Here is a 19,800-nt window from a genome sequence, read left to right on the forward strand (position 1 = left end):
GAACAGTCAATCATTCCTTGTCAATAAGACATGTATTAAACCTGGGTCCTACAAACCAAGCCTGAACACCAAGATGCATCTGGCCAAGTAAGAGAAGCTGTATGTTTTCCAAAGAACTATATTTTATTAATGATTTTAAGATTATAAATGAAGACATTCTCTATCTCACCTTCACTATATTCAAGTTACACACACCTACCTGCAGTCTGATGTGATGGCAAGTGACTGTCATTGGGACTCTGGGCTGTGGAAGAACTGTCAGGCTTTAGGAACACTGAATTATCTGCATCTGGAGCTAGTGGTAAAACTTCTTTCCCCTGTTTCAAAAGGAACCAGTGATAGGAAATACACCATAAATTTGAGCGAAATGGTAGTGCTGTACCACTAGCATTAGACCCAATGCAAGTAAGACATAGTCTTAATAGCAGATGCAAGAAAAACATCAGAAAAGAATCTCAGTAGTAAGTATTAAAAAGTTACTTTCTAAAAATAAGTAATTTTGAAACTTTAAAACAATCCATTAAAGACTCCTTGCCCACCAGATTTCAACTGCTGCTTCTTAATACAGAGCTGCATAATTTTATCTCAACAGAGGTGATTTTCTTTCCTCCTGTTTGCTTTAGTTCTCCCCCATCATTCTCTTACTGCTGTGTCTCCTTCCGCCACCCCCAGCAGGAAGGTAACACTCACTGAAGCAGTACAGCTTCCAGCTGCCAATCTCCACCTTTCCCACATTTCAATTACTTTATAAAAACCCATTCTTAAGCACTTTTAGGATCTTCTCTAGATGCCTTCTAGATGAAGCCATGTTTCAATTGCAATCTATTCATCTATCAGACACACATTACTTGGTTGTACGTTGATTCAGCACCCAAACTATTCTCTCATTACAAACCAGTCCCTCTATAATTTATGGCCTTTGCTTTATTTAAGCAAACAGCAAAAAGCATCCCACAGGCAAATTAAGTATCACAGTATGATGAGCTGCTCATATTTTCCCCATAAACCTCAAACTGCTGTGTGGTCCTGTTGTAGCTCCATCCGCTAGGTAGGGATTTTTCCTTTCTTACCTGTTTAGTTTGTAGTTTTTGTTTTGTTCCACCCTCTCCTCAAGTCTTCTACTAATGGGATACTAGTGTTTGCAAGACTAAATTGTAAGATGGTTCTGTTTCTCAGCAAAAGTCTTCCCAAACTCTAGCTACACTGACATAAGGTAGTGATTTTAAGGAACAGCCCAAATTTAAGATCTATTAGATCTGTTTGGAAAACATAACATCAAGCCAATATGATCTAAGCAATTACTAAGCTTGGATAACCCTAACATTTTCTCATTTTGCAACAGTGGATTAATGATGCTACAGTGGGAACTCTCTGTAAGACAAAGTTAAAATCAGAATTACATTAGATAAAGACTCACCTCAGTAAAAGCATTAAATTCAGACTGATCCACACATGCTGGGTGATTGATTTTATCCTCCTTAATTTTCTCTTGGTTAGTATGTTCAATGTCTGATTCTGCAATGCTGATGTCATTTGAGCTTATCAAAGTGAGTTCAGGTTCTTCCATAATACCACGCCCTGACTCAGTCTCCTAGAAAATAAATTATACAAGACATCAGTATAAAAAAAATAAATCACTATTTTCAGCAATAGCAACAGCTGTTATCTTGTCAGAAAGAGGAGGCTCGTTAAACATGTAGAAGAAGGAAAATCTGCTCCCAAGCAATAAATGAAATACAGAAAGAGCACTTTGTCTGAGGTTTTTATATATGTGAACCCTGAAACTTAAGTGCAATGCAAAGTTTATATACGAGGGTTAAAAAAACAAATAACCCAAAGCAACCAAACAGTAACAAAAACTCCACCTCTCCTCCACTCACCTCAAGTTTAAATTACTTAGTTCTAGGGCTTTTTTTAAAGCTACATCAAAGCTATTTCCTTAGGTTCACTTATGATTTGGTTAAATTATTTATTTCCTTCAGGCTTCTAAATGGGGTTACTTCAGTTAAGTAACTGTGCCATGTAGTACAGATGCATATGCTGTACCAACTGATGCTAGGAGATAGAGATGCAATAGTGACACTATAGTTCCTCCAACAATCATGGGAACTCCAGCTCATTTTAGCTACTGCTAATTATTTCCGTGCTATGATCTGAAAAAAGTAGTAAGGCAGAAGTCCAGGAAACATCCAAGTCTTAAACTAGAATTGTAAAATCGACATTTGCCAAGCTTTCAAATATTAAAGGTCTGAAATAACTTGGTGCCACAACAACAACAAAAAAAAAAACAGCAAAAAAGCCTGCACAAATTACTGCTTTTGGAAATCTGCTTTACTCACCCAGACTGGAATACAACAGGAGCTTCTGGGCACAGAAATAGAATGTTTTTCATGTCTTCCCAGGAAAGACACATTCTGTTGTACAACAGCCTGTAAATGGATGTCTGAGTCTTCCAAGTTGGTTTCTCTGGGAACCCCTGAAGATTTCTGTACTTCTGGAAAGCTTTGATCTGGCTCCTTTACATTTGTATTGCACTGAGAATCCAGCTCCACTGCTTTATTTGCTTCATGTACATCAACTAATTTTTCAGGAAGCTTCACATACTTCTTATCAAATGCCTCCACAGGTAATTTTTCAGAAGACACAGTTTCTTCTAATAGGTGTTGAGGGAAAGTTTCATCCACTGTAACTGGTGTGGTATTTAGCTGATAAAATGATTTTTGCTCTTCCATTGGATTCAGACTTTCATTTCGCAGCTCTTCCATTGAACACTGGAGATTAATACATTCCATATTTCTTGCCAGTTCTTCATACTCTCTGGCAGATGAAATACAATTCTCATTGCCCCATTTATTAATTCCAGGGGTTTGTTCAAAAGATCTCCTTAACATAGTATTAAGGTCCACCAGCTGATCTGCATTCTGACAGTGATCGCTCAAAGTAGATTCTAATTGCAGTGGGTGAAAAGACTGTTCAGACCCTGTTTCAAAAATTATCAAGAGTCAAAATTCTAGCAAACACAACAGAATTTCAACTTTAAAAAGTCCCTCCATAATGACTCCCCAGTATAGTAAGAAGTCTCCTAAACAGGAAGAAATATTTTGCTTAAAATCTGCTTAAGTTTCTTCAAACATAATACCATTAACAGTACATAAAGCGCTTCTTCACTGTACACAAAACAGCTCCAAGAAACAGCACTTTTTGTTGCTTCTTAGAATATGTTTAGGGACAGACTGTGATGGTCCTGACATAACTACTTCAGAAGTCAATGGATTTTACAGTTTATATTCTCTAAATAGAAGTCCTTTGAATCCCTTTTGGGCCTCCAACAAAGTCTCTAAAACAGGAAGAAAACAATTCAAAACACCATTACTTGGGCAGGAACTCTTTAAAGTAGAAGAAAAGATCCACATTGGAAAAATGATTGCTGTTCCTACAAGTTACAATATTGCACCCTAAATTATCTTTCCCTTAGGATCCACAAACACACATCAAGAATTTTTTTTTTTTTCCCCAGAAGAGGCTGAGAAAAGAGAAAGATCAGGTATCAACATTTTAATTACTGGGAAGGCATTTCAGCAGTACAGCATATGCCAAACAGACAATAGGGTTGTTTTTTTTTTTCTTTTGGTTTTGGGGTTTTTTTGTGTATTTTTTTAAAATATGCCTCTGACCCAAGTCTGATAAAATTGGTTACACACACTCCAGCATCATGCTATCAATAGGTTTTTTATACACATAGGAATATACTACATAAACCTTTAATTGTTTCTTTTAAACTTTTTTTTTTTTTTGCATTCTTTGACACCTACAAAATAGTTAGTTTTACATGTACAAAGAATACTGCCTCCTGTTAATGGGGAAGGAGGAATTGCACTGCAACACCAGCCATAAAGAGTTTTCCATTATGGACTTATACATCAATCTAACCTTGAACTGACAACCCAAAATAATTTTTACTCGCTTAGCCTGTTGCTTATATTATTTCCCCCCCTTTTAAAGCACAACAGTGATTGGTTTGGGATTATAAAAACACTTTAAGAGATAGGGAGATATTGCAGTTACATTTAAAGCACAGAGATTGTTTCCATAAGCAATTCAGAAACAGAAATTTTTGAAGTTAGAAGGGAACTTTCTAAATCCTATTTGCTGTGACCACAGGTAGTCTCAAAATCTAAGCCTCATCTGGCATTTTTTTATTACTTTTTTTTTTTTAATATCAGCATCTGCCAGCTAAAAAGAAAGAGAAGTATAATAGACACAGAGTAGTTGATTGCAGCTTTAAACGTGAACAGTGTGTGTTTGCATATATATATATATATACATATACTTGTTTGGAAATAACAAAGATAATTGACTAGGAACATGTACATTATAAATACATCTATTACCTAAAATATTGTGCTGTGTTTCCTGTTACTGGTCAGCTTTCTGTTGGAGTACCTTAAAACACTGAAACACCTGATTCCTGGCAAATAATAGCCTAGAAGTATTTAGATTACTACTAGCTACATTTGGAATTTCAGATTGGTCCTTTTCTTTAGAATACATGAAATATCCAGTTAATTTGAATTAAACTGCAAAACATTAAAAAAACCTTTTCCTGCTATGAGATGCAGTTAACTTAACGCTCCTGTAGAATCATAAGACTTTTAATCTACTAATTACTACACTGAAATCTGAAAAGTTCATTCCTTCCTCTCTCTTTCCCCCCTTTATTTTGTAGATAGATGAAGCAATTCTATAATCAGACCAAATATTGGACCGTGCAGTATATAATGACTACTGGTGTGACTTAACAGTGGAAGAGGAAAATTCAATGGTTTCTTGAAGGACACAGTGTATAAAAACCAAATCAGTAAGACCAAAGAGATTCTAACACATATACCTCAATTTTAATCAATTTTTCAAATTTTCTTAATTTTCTCGAACATAAAAACTGATGGATATGCATGAACAAATATTTGGAAAAGTACTTAAACTGACAGTTTCAGCCAGAGTTGATATCTATTCACTAAAATCATAATTATAGTTTAAGTAATAAGTAACATAATATCCATACAGTCACTTGAATATGCAGGTCTGCTTTTGTATTAAAATCACAACTGCTGAGGAAATGAAGAACTTCACAAAAAACTTAGGAGTTCTACCCATTTAAAGGTGGTGGAGAAGACAGTGTGTGAGAGCAGCAGCAGAGTTAAGACATTTCAGAGTAGCACCGATAGAAGAGTGAAGAGTTCCTTCCCAGTTTCAACACAGCCAACCCACCTTAAGGGTTGGTATTTACATACTGGCAGTAAGTTGATTTTTAAAGCATTGATCTAACTATACTGTACATACCTAGAGTAACATTTTCTTTAACATACTCTTCTGATATAATGTTGTTTGGCCCATGTGTTTCAAGACTAGAAGGCAAGCTGCTTCTTTGTATATTTAAACTGGAGCTTCCCACTTCTAGAAACATTGGCGTGTCTTGACTTTTTGTTGAAAGTTTTGAAGTCTTGTGTCAGAAAAAAAATAATCTTGATTAAAATTAATTTTTCCAGAAATATGAAGGATAAAAAAATTAAAGGTATTCTTTGATTTTTGGATCACATTTCTACTACAACCAGCAAAAAAGCTTCCAGTTCTATGTATATCAAAACTGTGTTTCTTCTAAAGAGAGTATAGGGATTATACATTAAAATCATACAGAAATCTTAAGCCAAAATATTTCCTCCATCAGTTTTTCTGTAGTACCTCGCTAAATTCTCTGTCTTGTGAAATTCTGTATTGAGAACAGGATGATGAAGTATCAGAGTCACGTCTTGGTTCCAAAGGCTGAAAGAGCTGGTGATGGAAGTTTGGAAAATGTCTCTCCATTTCAGGGAAATCAAGTTCAGCTGCTAGAGCTATAAGACAAGAGGTTATTTTAAAAACAAAAACCCCCAAATCATCTCCTCTCAAAAAAACAACAGACATATCACACCTTGCTTCTATATGCAGTAAATAAAGCATATAGAATTCTGAAGGTATACAAACACAAGCTTGGTAAAAAAATAGTGTTTACAACATCCAGGTCTCACTCTGATTCAAAATTCAATGCAGGTACAAAATGTAGCAAGGAAGAGCTACACCAATGCTTTTTTTCCCAATTAAAATCTTAAGTCCATAAACTCTCTGTTCAGCACTTGTGAGACTGTAGCAGAAATAGTGTGGGCTTCCCAGTAGAAAACACACAGTGACACAGTGAAGCAAGTCCAACAAAGAGCCATAAGAATAATTAAAAGAAGGATGAAGTGCATTATGTTCAAAGAGAAGCCAAAAAACTGTATTTGTTCAATCTTAAGAAAAGGCTTGAGGGTGCGGAGGAAGGGGCACGAAAACCTATGCTGTCTACTGCATCCTAAGGTACAGTACAGAGAAGATACAGTCAGTCTTGAACATGCTTAGTGAAAGAAAAAGAGATAATGGGACACAAGATGAAACACAGGCATTTCTGGGTGGATACAATTTAAAAAAAAAGAGGAAGTTGTTAAAATGTTGCCCAGCAGGGTACAGAATCTCTGTCTTTGGGAGATATTCAGAACTTGCCTGGACAAGGCCTTAAGCAATCTGGTCTAAATTGGCTCTGCTGTGAGCAGGAAGGAGAACTCAGATCACGTAATTAGAAGTCCTTTCTGGTCTAGATTAATCTATAGTTCTATGATTCTAGGTTTTCAAACATTCCAGGAAGAAGTGATTCAAATTAAAATACTAGCATTATCCCCACGCTAGGTCATACAGATGTTCTTATTTTCACAAACAGTTAATAACTCCAACCAGTCTGTTAATCAGCGTTTCATCAGCTATGTGACCCTACGTGAATAATAAAGTATTATTGTCTCTACCTTCCTGAAGAGAAAGTTGCGCATAAACAAGTGATAAAATTGACACAGGTAACGGTCTAAGCCATGGTAGGAGGAAGCTGCACAGAACTAGACTATGATCAGAGATACCTGATCAGACTATCTCTTATTTTTTGCACTACATTATGCTATGTGGACATGTACATAAAGCAAAACATGAAGAACACCAAAGCAAAAGTTCTCATATGCAGAAACCTTAGTGACTTTAAAATGTAAGCTAAATATAAATAATACAGATTAACACAGAACACTGAGTAAACTTCTCATTCTGTAAGTAGCGCAGCACAAAATGCTTTAAAATGGCAAATACCTCGGAAACATGTGTTGTCCTCAGAGCAAGAGTTCAAGTGTTCAGTACATTTCCCCAAGGTCTGCTGTATCTGACTTCCTTTATAAAGGTACATCTCTCCTTCAGGCAACTGAGTTTCAGAGGCTCCAGACATATTCTCTTGCCTCTGCCACGAGGTAAAAGGCAGCGAGGAGTTCCAAGGGCAGCTTGCTGTTTCTCTCAAAATTCTACCTTCTGTACCATCAGAAGACAATCCTGAAATAGTAAGCTAAATGTTCACAGTTTCGCATATAAACCACTTACGAAGTCATCTAAAAGACACTGTTTAATGTCCTGAAATATTCATATAGAGCTCTGTGCTTGTTTCTTTAATTGTCTCCTCTCAATACTCCCACAAACCTTACCTCAGATTTCCACAAATTTAAGTTAGTAATATCTAATTAGGTTTTAGTCAGTCTAGTTTAGCACTTTTAGAGTATGTAGACTTAGGAAATATTGAAACAATAAAATTTAAAAAATGAATACTGTTATTTTATGCTAGCTAGATATTTTTACCTCCTATCACACATAAATGTGTCAATGCTTTAATGGGATCTTGAGCATCTTTATGGCATCGAAGAGTGGTTTTATGCACGCTTAAATAGAAATTGCCTGATACTAACAAAAGAAATCTGAAAAAAAAAAATCAAGGAAACCAAAATCGTGTTCCTAGTTAGAGCACCAACCCCTCTTTGTCTACATGCTTACAGAAGAATTGCACAAAGCTAGAAGAAAAGGTCATTAACCACCGAGTGTGTAGTAAAGACACAGCTAGACTTGAAAAATATATTCATGTAGCTAAGTAACCAAAACTGTAAGTATTTTTCTTCCTCAACTGAGAAAAAAACCCCAATAGAAAAGCTACAAACAAATGATCTTCAAATTTGTTTTAGCTTTCTTCTATCAATAAAACACAGCTCTGTCATATAAATTATAAAGTTTATTACTCAAAATGACACCAGTTTAGAACATTAGGGTTAGAGTGAACCACTGAAATCTCAGGCTGTAAAAACAGTAGCCTTCAAAAATTGGTTTATAAATGTGGGATAACTTATATACACATGTGGTTGCTTATGAGATCAGGTATGTGTCAGATTAACACAATATTAAGCTTTAAAGTAAATAAATCCACCTATCACTATCTAATCACTTTCAAATTCACTTCCTATGTTCACAAGAGATAATGTCAGTATATAGAGGAGCAACTATATATTTATTAAAAAGGAATTATTTTTAATTTTATGAAAAGCTAACTTAAAATCAAGAGGCAGACTGCAGATAAAAAATTGTATGAACACAAATTTCTCAGAAAACTATTAAAAGTCAGTATGGCATTCAAATGGCATTTTCACAAATAATTATTACGGTGACAAGTAGACATTGGAACAATTCTCTTAACAGCAAGCCAATGATCATAGTTCTGTAACAAACTATGACATACACTGATTAGAAAACTTTTATCACTGTATCTTCTGGGGATCTATTTTTTTAAAGTTTTTTAAAGTTTTGCCACTTGTAAACTGCTAGTGTTACAGCTGCTTAATAAAACTCAACATAGCCTTTGCTATAGCTGATGTGTTCTCATTACACTCAACTCTAAGACATATCAATAATTCTTAAGTTCCACATCGACCTATACTGCTATAAAATAAAGAGAACACCCAAATTTTCCTCTTACAAGAACAACAAAACTTAACGCTTACCAGTGTCAACAGGGCTTACATCCAACATTTCACTAGTCAAAAAGCTTCCAGTAGAAATCGTTGAAGATAAGTCACAGGGTATTCCTTGCATGAAAGCCTTTGAATCTAAGTTCGTGGATACTACTTTAGAAAGTACTTCCTAGGATGAAATAACATACCTATTACCATGTATTCAGATATCCATAATGAAAGCTTTAAAACCACACATTTTATTCTGAGCTCAGTTCAAGTGTAGAAGCCTTCATGTTTTGCACAGTCAGGCAGATAAAGATTCATCACTGCTCAGTACAAAACATTCACACCCAGACACATCACTCCCCAACAGCCCCCTCCCCTCAGCACACACACACAGGCGCACACACACACACAGTTAAGCCTCTCAGAACTGCATAAAAATCATGACACCTGGAAGATTATGATATCTTCTGGTGGTCAGATTTGGCTATTTCTCATCACAGACCCACTTCAGTAGAATTGTAGATCTCAGAGGAACATACAGACAATACATGACAAACTCATTAATTTTACAAAAATTTTACAAGTATTTGCAATACTGAGCCTTCTGCATACAGGAGACTGACTTAAATTCTAATTCTACAAAGTTAAACTAAAAATATATAAATATCCTAAAATATTATCTTCCTTAATTTTGAGGTAAGCTCTACAAAGTCACAAAACACAGAATGAGGGTTCTTTTACTTCCTAATTTTGAAGAATTAGATGTGAACTCTTCTTCCCAAACTCTGAAATAAAATGTGCACTAAGAAAACAAAAGACAAAACTTTAAGAAACCCTTCCCCTAGATTTCTCATTATATACTACTTTATATATTTAACATAAACATGTAAAATGTATATTTAAAAGTAATTTTATATACATGCAATATACATAGCATTTTTCAAACAATGTTTTTTATCTCCTGACAAAATGATGGGATCTTTGGGTAAGGGAAAAGCAGGAGATATCACTGGTGTTGTTCTTGGCAAGGCTTCTGACACTATCTCTCCAATATTCTCGTATTCTAGTTTAGATGTCAGAACCTGGATGGATGGACACGATGGTTAAAGAACAGGCTGGATAATCAGTCTCAGAAGACAGAGATTAAAGCGTTACACACTACCTGGAGGTGGGAAACAAGTGGAGTACAACAGTGTATCTGGGCAGTGTGCCCAGATGGCAAATAGCATCCTGGCTTGTATCAGAAATAGTGTGGCCAGCAGGACTAGGGCAGTGATCATCCCCCTGTGCTCAACACTGGTGAGGCCACACCTCGAATACCATGTTCAGTTTGGAGACACTGAGGTACTGGAGCACATCCACAGAAAAGCAACAAAGCAGGTGAAGGGTCTGCAGCACAAGTCTTAGGAGGAGTGGCTGAGGGAACTGGGGTTGTTTAGCCTGGAGAAAAGGAAGCTCAGGGAAGACCTTACCACTCTCTACAACTACCTGAAAGGGGGTTGTAGCAATGTGGGTGTCAGTCTCTTCTCTCAAGTAAGAAGTGATAGGATGAGAGGAAGTGGCCTCAGTTTGCACCAGGGGAGGTTAGATTGGATATTAGGAAACATTTTGTCACCAAAAGGGTTGTCAAGCATTGGGACAGGCTGCCCAGGGAAGTGGTTCAGTCACCATCCTTGGAGGTATTTAAAAGATGTGTAGATGCAGTGCTTGGGGACACGGTTTAGTGGTGGACTTGGCAGTGTTAGGTTAATGGTTAGACTTGATGATCTTAAAGGTCTTTTCCAACCTAAGTCATTCTATGACAGGGCTCTCTGTCCTAGGACCTGTCCTCCTTAATACCTTTGGCAATGACCCAGGAGGCGACACCATACTTTCATGGTTTGCAGATAACTCTAAGTTGGGAGGACCATCCAACATATGAAACAGCAGAGTAGACATCCTGAAGGACTTTGTGAGGCTGGCCCTACAGAAATGTTATGAAACTCAGCAAGAAAAAAAATGCTAAATGCAGCACCTGGAAAGGAAGAACTCCATGGACCAGCCCAAGCTGTGGCCTGGCTGTGGAGCAGCCCTGGGAAAAAAGGGCTGAGGAGGCTCAGCAGACAGCAAGCTGAATGTAAGCCCACAGTGTACCCTGGCACCAGAGGGGCAAAAATATTCTGTGCAATATGAACAGGAATACAGCCAGTAGATCCACTGCAGTGATTACGTCTCTTTGCTTGGTGCTTATTATATGCTGCATCTAGAATACTGCACCCAGTCTTAGTTTTCTGTGAGACAGAGAGATTTCATCACGAAAAAAAAAGTTCTCATATGGTTATTTTGATATGACTAACCATATTATCAAGTCTGAATGATGGTCCAGAACATGTCGCAACTCCCTCTCCAACTTCAGCAGCAAGAACAGGTGAATCTTGAGCCACTTGAGAATCCTGGGTCTGGGCTGAACACAAATGTAAAATAAGTAATAAAGAATAGGCAACTTTCAAGTTCATAGTTAGCAACTTTTTGAACACCAGATGGCAGTAATACTCTACTGCTGCTGTCCTCACTATGGGGCACTGATTTTGCCCATCCTTACCACTTTCTTCTCACCTACAACACACTTTCTGCTCAACTGTACCACCAATTTAATTGGCAACCAGTGGTTCTCCTTGACCAGCCTTCCTAAAATTTCCAACTAGCAGAGCATGCAGGAAGAGCTAGAAATTCATGCTTTGGCTTTACAGAATGAAACATGGCTTTGCTAGTGTTAATTGGGGTGGGGGAACCTCCTGCCCTCTACCATTACGATGATTACAAAGAAAGCAGATGTTTTAAGTAGATCAGAGAAATCAGAAACACTGGATTACTTAACTATAGCATGACTACTACCACGTAGTTGAATCACCTTTGCCACAATGCTCTTATACATGAAAGTAAGATCAGTATCTGTGCAAAAGCAGCGCCAGAAAAATTGCAATTTCTGTATTCAGCACTGATAAGCACCTTTAAAGTTTGACAATTCTAAGACTGTAAATTAATTACCAGTAATAATTTTCAAGAAAAAAGTACTAAATATCAAACTGCAATTAAACAGTAGATGTAGGTATTTTCTCCCAATTCTGCAAGGGCTGCAAGTGACACATTTCAAATCCCCAGCAATTGTAAGATTCTATACTTCAGCAGATCCCATAACATTTTGTTGAATCCTAACACTAGTTTGTACCTTGTGTAAGCTGAAATTTTTTCCTACTATACAAAAAAAAAGGGGGAGAGAGAGAGGTTTCCTTTGTGAGGCAAAACTAGTGAAGTATCTATACAATGTGATACTTAGGCATCTCAATAAATACGAAACATTTTAAAACTCATTTCAGGGCTGGGGGTGGTGGGGGAAAAGTCTAACATTTCCTATAGCTGCTATCATCCAGCAGTCTTCTAGGAGAAAGAAGAAGACATGAAAGAAAATACATCTAAAATATATTTATTGGGATTAAAAGAGAAGTTAACCTATTCTTAATTCGTTTAGTATTACATTAAATGCTAACTGACTGATCTCAAAATAAAGGATAAAGAAATTCTCAAATGCCTTATTCTTCCCCCATGCATAAATTCTTCAGAAGCTTTTAGCAGGCTTGATCCTGATCATTTATGACATCTTGATCAGTAACCAAACAGAACCATTGGCAATAAGAGTTTGCAAATAATACGAAGAGTAGAAGAACAGTAAAGAAATGCAGTAGCACTGCAATGGTAAAAATTACCTCAACCTCCTGCAAAGTTGGGTATGTTAACACTGTTTCAATATCGAAAAAATTATAAATCAAAGAGCACAGAACAGTGGTTTCTGATCCCTTTACTACAAGTATGTGACAAAGATCTTGAGGTGCACAGGAAACATAGCTTTTAAGGTTTGAGTAGAACAAGGTAGCAACAAGCTCCTTTGTTGAAGCAGTGTGACTTAGTCTAGATACACTACAGAAGTCTGCTCCTCCTCTTTGGAGCAGAATATAGGAGACAGAGGATACTGGAAATGGGCAAGGCGTTGAAGAAAATTCCTTGAATCATTACGAAAACTGCAATCATATTTCTTGGTATTTAAATATCTCCATAGGAGAAAAACCACAGTTTTTCTAAAGATTTCCAAACTCAAAGAATTTAGTAACAAGAAGCAGTGGCTAGAAATATCTGTCAGACGTTCAGAAGCTGGAAACAGACCATTTATTTTATAATTTGATAAAAAATTAAATGCTGGAACAAGCTACCAAAGAAATCTCCATTTTCTGATACCTTTACATTAAGATTAGGTATTTTTCTGAAATAAATTATTTTATTTTCTAAAGGATATCAGTGTGACAGGTAGTAATTCAGGATACACAAGACAAGATTCAAGCATTTAATACCCTCTTGTTTATAAAGTCTATGGAAAGCTATGCTACAACTGTTTAATTCCTATACTGTAATAACATGCATTGTTCTTGTGATATGAACAGTGGCAGTTTCACACTATAAAACAAATTAATGAAAAATACAACATGCTCATATCTCATGACTTTATTACCGTTTAAGAATATTAATGTATTTGGTGACTCAAAGGAAAGAGGTTTATTCTTCTCTCTTCCCTCCAAAATAACAGTGTAAGGTTCTTGCTCCTCACAGTTTCCTGACAGCAGCATGGGTCTTTCATGTTTTAACCTCCTAGTCACCACACTGAGACAAAGAATTTGTATTTAAAAATTGAGGCTGTAATATCCTGAATGCTTTTTTTTCCCCCCACAGAAATTGCAGTAAAATAGCAGCGTTTATTTCAGGGTGCAATTTGAAAGAGAAAAGACTGAACGACAAACCACTCTGAAGACAATATAAAGAGAGGGATTAGCCCAAATCCAACCATGCAGACAAAAAAAATTGTACTCCACGCTGGTTTGGCTAAATTGGTGATGGATAAGACAATCTTGTCACAATAATCAATTATGGACAAATATTTGGCACTACTAAAAGTAAACTGAAATCTTATGTTAGCTTGGATCACACACACACAAAAAAAAAAATCACACTTGGAGTAGCTTCTCCACAGAGAGTAGCAATACAGGAAGATAATCACATCTGGAACCCTGCTCAAGGGGACTGCTGAAGATGAATAACGAGAGAAGAGCCTGTTGATATGTAATGAAGAATTGTGAAAGAGATTTATCAAATCTAGTCACTGTTTTCAGGCTGACTTCCTAAGGAAATAAGGTTTATGCCATCAGACTGTCTCACCTATAGGGTTACTCTGCAATTCCATATTAACCATTTGCATTCTATTAGCTCATTTTAACCAAATTGGATTGGGAAGAATTATTAAGTGTCCAAAGCTCCTAACTCATCTTGTCACACATCAGTGGCATGGTAAGAGAGACCAATCCGAATCTCAGCCTCACTGTCAGCACTTACTGCAACACCACTTTAATTGTCCTCTCTGGCTGACAACCAGCTGATCAGTTTGTGTAGCAGCTGTAACTGAACACAGGGATTAATTTCTCCTAACTATTAGCAGTCCTTAAGACCCATTTTATGTCTGCCTCTAAATTTGAGAGTTCAAGTTACTTTTCTTCTTGTAATACTTGGAAGAAAGAAATAGAGCTAATTATAGCAATTTTTAAAGAATTGTTTGTTACCCAAGGACAAGTGTCACATCAAAGCAAACTCACCTTTCCTGATAAAGTATCCAACCAGATTTACCAAGTTTATATTTTTAAGAACCGGTAAAAACTATTACCTTATCTTTAATGCTTTATTTTAAAAATGCATGTGAGGAGTGATTAATAGGGTTTGCACATATCTATTGGTTCTGTAATTACGAAAACAGTACAACTCAAATTGTAAACCTTTACATTAATTGATCGACAAAAAACACCAATAACACAACTTCAAAGCATATTATATCTTGAAAACATGGGAAAACTGAAAATGTGTTCTGGTTAGAATCAAGTAGCAAAAAAAAAAATTTAAAAAGCAATTAAATAAAAAATTAATCAAAGCTACTATCATAAGTCACGACTTAAAATGCACCTTAAATTTCCCCTTCAGAAATTTTATATTTTACATGAACTGTAGATTTTCTTGCTGAAGATACTGAACTAGTTACCAGAAGTACCACAGAGTGCTTCACAGCCTTCAAATTACTGTTTCAAAGATACTGTTGACAGTTTTGGTAGTTGAACTGCTCAAGAGGACAATCCTCTTAAATACATAATCACAGCAAGCTCTGCTTTTTTTTTTTTTTAATAAATACGGATGTTCACATGTTTTCTCATCCTCTCACATAAGCCACTGCACTGTGCATATATAATATCGACTAGTGTAAAAGGACACTACACTAAGATATTTCATATTAATTTGGTAATAGCTGATCTAGCGATGCCTCTACAACTTACTCAGAACAATAAGCCTTTTCTTCAACTATGGTTAAAAAATGACAAAATTCTTTATTAATAATTTAAGGTTAAATGTAGGTATACTTCAAAAACAGTATTCTGAGAATTAAAGAAAGCAGTTGAAACAAAATGAGCTTATATGTACTTACTCAAAACAACTTCAATTCCTAGTAAAACCTCATTGAATTCAAAAGTGGGTCTAAACACAAACTAAATGAAAAGTTATCTTAAGATCTGGGGCACACATTTCTAGCAAAACCAGGAGGTACATACTCCGCAGCTGTATTACTCATCAAGATGTACAGATAAGGTAGCAAAGTTGCTGGAAACTCCTTTGCAGCTCTAGTAAACAAAAAAATCTTTAGATGGATACTGAAAACTGTACTGGACCATGAGATGCTCTCATCTTGTAATAAGCTTCAAAGCTGCTTTAGTCAATGTTTCACAAAGTTTGGGTTAACAGCTCCCAGCAAGTCAGACATAGAATTTCTCGGTTATAGCAACAATAAACTGCATCTCCACCTGCAAAAAATTTTTAAGAGAAGCAAGTGCATTGTAACGAACTACTGGAGCCTTTGAGTTAATGTTATCCCAAGACTGGAGAGACAAGCTAAAATTTTTACAGGCAGGAAAAAAAAAAAAAAAAATCAGAAATTGAAAACCTTGACATCCACTTGTTACTCCAATCTCTTGAAAAACTTCTTAGTAGCCCACTTTCTTTGTTTACCTAAGACTAGTCACCTTTGTCCTTTTATAAGCCAGTCAGCCTACCCATAACATGCTTCTATGTTATTTTTTTTTTTACAATCTTGTAAAAAAAAAAAAATATTTTGAACATTCAGAAACCACTTTATAACAAAAAACTTTTTTAGTAACTAAACCAAGTTGGTCTAATTTATGGAAAGACTAACTTTGTCACATATGGACACAGTCTATCCTCAAAAGTGTGATCTCTAATAAAAGCTCTTCCCAGATGAACAGATCAGAATTGAAGTAATGCTTACATTATTGCACTATTTTTATTTTTGTCATAACTAACAGCTGATTCTTTCAAAGTTGTTTTGAGATAAGGATAACACTCAGCCTTCTATTTTTTTTTGTCTTAACTGTATTTTTAGACAATTTCTTATATAAACTGATCTTTCCGTGTACATCTACATTAGCATGTTAACACTGCGGAGTTCTATTTGAGCATTAGCTTCCTTTGTGTCAATACAAGGAATCACCGCGTACTGAACCAAGCACACCACTGGGCTGCTCAAACCAGGTTCCCACCTCGTGGAGCTGCAAACCTGAACACCCACGTTCTGGGCAGAAGGTGCCTCCCTCAGGAGGAAGACACACCTGTTCCTTCTACAGCAGTTTGCTCCCTATGCATGCAAGGGATTCTGCTGGTAAAGGCAGGGCAATCAGGTAATAGAAAAGAAGTTTCTTTACAGCCAATTCTGTGAGGTACAGAGAGGTACAGATACAAGGCACATGAGTTGGATGAGAAACTGTTTACTAGCAATGAAGTTTACTGCAGTGTGGACTTCTGTTACTAGAATGGTAATGGATCACCAAAAAAAGTCATTGAGACACATGCCTACTGAAACACCCTTTTTTACACTTGATGTTAGAAGTATCTAACCAGCACTACAATTTCTTTAATAAGTCAGGTCATACGCTACAAAATAAATCGCAGTAAATTTAGCAGTGCTGAATGGTAGTCATATAATTCCTTGAAGGAAGAGGTCTTCCTCACCTGAATCATATGAATTTTCAGCAGTCATCAGCAGCACCTGCTGCAATAATCTACTTGACTGCTTACTTTGCCTTGGACTTCCATTAGAGATTTGTTCCTCATAGTTTGTTATGCTTGAAGGTAACCTGCCCTCTTCACGAAGAGCATGACTGTAACATTTTACATTTGCAAACTCCCCAATGGTTGAAATGGGAGAAGATTCTTCATCAACAGAATCTATTTTATCTGAATTTAAATCATCTGTAATCAGTTTAGGTATAGAAATGCAGTGTTTAGCACTTAATGAAAAACATTAAGATGCACATCCACTCTACAGAAATAACCTGCTGAATTTGTACAGTGCTCCCTTTTAATAATGTTAACCATATCAGGTCAGTAAAAACCTTTGCATTACACAGCCTATGGATTATATAGATTGAAAGATTGTGTAGGTCACAGACTTCTCAAAAACTAAATCTTAACTAAAATATTTCTTTAAAAAAATTTCAAACTAATTTTTCCACATAGCAAATCCACCAAAGTTTTCAGTAATTTTTCCAGACCAAGAGGCAATATAAAACTTCTCTGCTCTGGCTTAAATACTTCTCCCCAATCCACCCCACACAACAGCCCTTTTTGGCCACCCAATCCAAATTGAAAAAAAAAAAAATTAAAAAAACATCAAGTTCAACTTTTTACTACCTGCCATGACCAACAGCTAAGTAATAGAGGAATAAATCACCTGTGGATCATAATGGGATTACACAGCACATGAATATTCCTACTCTAGAACTCCACTAGATAATATTTCAGAAAACTTTTTTGGTATGTATTTTGATTTTTCAACTTTTTTTAAATTAAGTTGTGTATATTCTCAAAAGCCAAGTGGTTTTGAGAATACAAATATATTCAAAACCTTCACCAACAAAACTCGTCGTCTAATCAAGATACCAAATTGGTCCAACAAGAATTATTCTGTATAAACTGACACTGACTAGCATTAATTACTTTTCTTTAATTAAAGTATGTCCCATATCAGCTGTTTCATTATTTTGCTCAAGATGAATGCCAGCCTGACAGGCCTGTAATTATTCAGATTGTTCTGCTTAGCACTTTTAAAAACACTGCAACAGTATTAAAATTTTTGTAAAACACACATTAAATTTTAGCTATGAAGAGACTTTACAAAATAAAAATAAAACTAAAATATTTACATTTAGAAAACATCAGTTTCCTGTATCTGTCAATTAACATTCCTTACAGAGGATTACAAAGCATTACGTGCAGATTGTAACCAGCACACTTAAAAATAATTGCTTTGTGTAGTTGCTCTCTGAAATTTTTACCAAGAATGTTTTGTAACTGAAAAAAACAACTAAAAAGATGGTCCAAAAATTTCTTTAGAAACTTGATACTACCTCCTTGTTTAAAAGATTTCACACTCACTTTCTTGGTATGCTCAAAAGCTAAACCTTTAAACACTGTCCATCAATTCTGATGGTTCTCTTTACCATTTTTGTACAATTGTCTATAAACACTGACCCTGCCCAACAGAAAAATCAACAAGGAACTTAAGTCATGGAATTACAGTGAATTTTCTTTCCTTAGTGAAATTTTGTTTCAATTGTGTTTTTCTAGACAGACACAGGATAAGATTTCTCAATTATAACTCACTTTGCTAGTATATAAATTATAACTTTAAAAAAGGCAACAGTATCAGCTATTATTTCATAATCAATCATTTCAAAGACTCTTCAGAAAAGATTCATTTTCTCCAACCTCTATTTGTCAGGAACAGCGGCATCTATTATATATTTTATATCCATATATATATATATATATATATATATATATATATATATATATGTATTTTTTACCTGAAAAAGAAATGTTGCAACTCTTTGGTGTGTCTACCTCTGGTATAACACTAAGCTCATGTTGTTCCAAATCAAGCCCTAACTTGACTTTTGCCACAGGTGGTCTGGAAGATCTCCATTTCTGTTCTCTACACAGAGCTTTCTCAGACTGTTCTGTAAAACAAAGTTTTGCACATTGCAATAATATACACACACATACATCAAATTAACTTGGGGAGATGGTAGAGAACTCCATCTCAGCTGAAAAATGAGGAAAATTATAATGAAAAATACTATGCAGCCTTACCAGTTTGCTCAGCTGAACCAATGCACTGTGAAATCATTTCACTTCTGTGAAATTTACTCCTGCCACAATTCTCTTGCTGGTAGTTTTCCAAGACTTGGAAAAAGTCAGTCTTAGGAATCCGGTCAGGCTTTTGTGCTTCTGTGATGTCTTCATTTGTGCAGATATGTCTCACCTTAGAAGGGGGAGGGAGGAAGCAACTGTATTTAAGATTATATTTATACATAATTATCAAACCGGCATTTTCTTGTTTGTGTATTCCATGCAGGCCAACATTAAGCACTCTGGGAAAGTAGTTCAAGTATGCAAGATACTGGACAGACTTGCTTAGCTTACAAAAACATTTGGACATAAAGGTATTTTATGTAGCTCTACAAATCTAATGTGCCAAAACATAATTATTTACATTTTCAAGGCCTTTGTTATACTAGAGCAGAATATTCAGTAATTTGAACAGGACCAATTCCTGAAGAGTCTGCTTTTAGTTTTTCAGCTCCTGAATACTGGGATTTTAGCTGCTTTGAGACTGCAAAAACAAGAGACCGGGATTCTAGGTGACAGTTACTTTTCTAAGATAGCTTCTGTTTTAAAAGAAAAAAAGGGGCAAAGGAGCTTCTTTAGAAACTCAAAAATAAACCTGGAT

General features: G+C 35.8%; 1 protein-coding gene and 1 non-coding gene across 2 annotated transcripts in view; both read right to left on the reverse strand.

Moving 5' to 3' along the window:
- CEP295 (centrosomal protein 295) overlaps nt 1-19,800 on the reverse strand; it is a 45,688-nt gene that overhangs the window by 3,176 nt on the left and 22,712 nt on the right. The window contains exons 15-25 of the mRNA XM_074917335.1: nt 19,161-19,332; nt 18,875-19,027; nt 17,019-17,258; nt 11,213-11,319; nt 8,919-9,057; nt 7,198-7,431; nt 5,740-5,891; nt 5,341-5,500; nt 2,340-2,980; nt 1,418-1,591; nt 200-317 (exon numbers count right to left, since the gene is read on the reverse strand). Coding sequence (XP_074773436.1) covers nt 200-317; nt 1,418-1,591; nt 2,340-2,980; nt 5,341-5,500; nt 5,740-5,891; nt 7,198-7,431; nt 8,919-9,057; nt 11,213-11,319; nt 17,019-17,258; nt 18,875-19,027; nt 19,161-19,332 — 2,290 coding nt within the window. The remainder of the gene's footprint in view (nt 1-199; nt 318-1,417; nt 1,592-2,339; nt 2,981-5,340; nt 5,501-5,739; nt 5,892-7,197; nt 7,432-8,918; nt 9,058-11,212; nt 11,320-17,018; nt 17,259-18,874; nt 19,028-19,160; nt 19,333-19,800) is intronic.
- On the reverse strand, nt 9,296-9,379 carry LOC141956623 (small nucleolar RNA U2-19). Its single transcript, XR_012632993.1, has one exon. It is a non-coding gene; the product is annotated as a small nucleolar RNA U2-19 (small nucleolar RNA).

Source organism: Athene noctua, chromosome 1, assembly GCF_965140245.1.
Source record: "Athene noctua chromosome 1, bAthNoc1.hap1.1, whole genome shotgun sequence".
NCBI classification, from domain to species: Eukaryota; Metazoa; Chordata; class Aves; order Strigiformes; family Strigidae; genus Athene; species Athene noctua.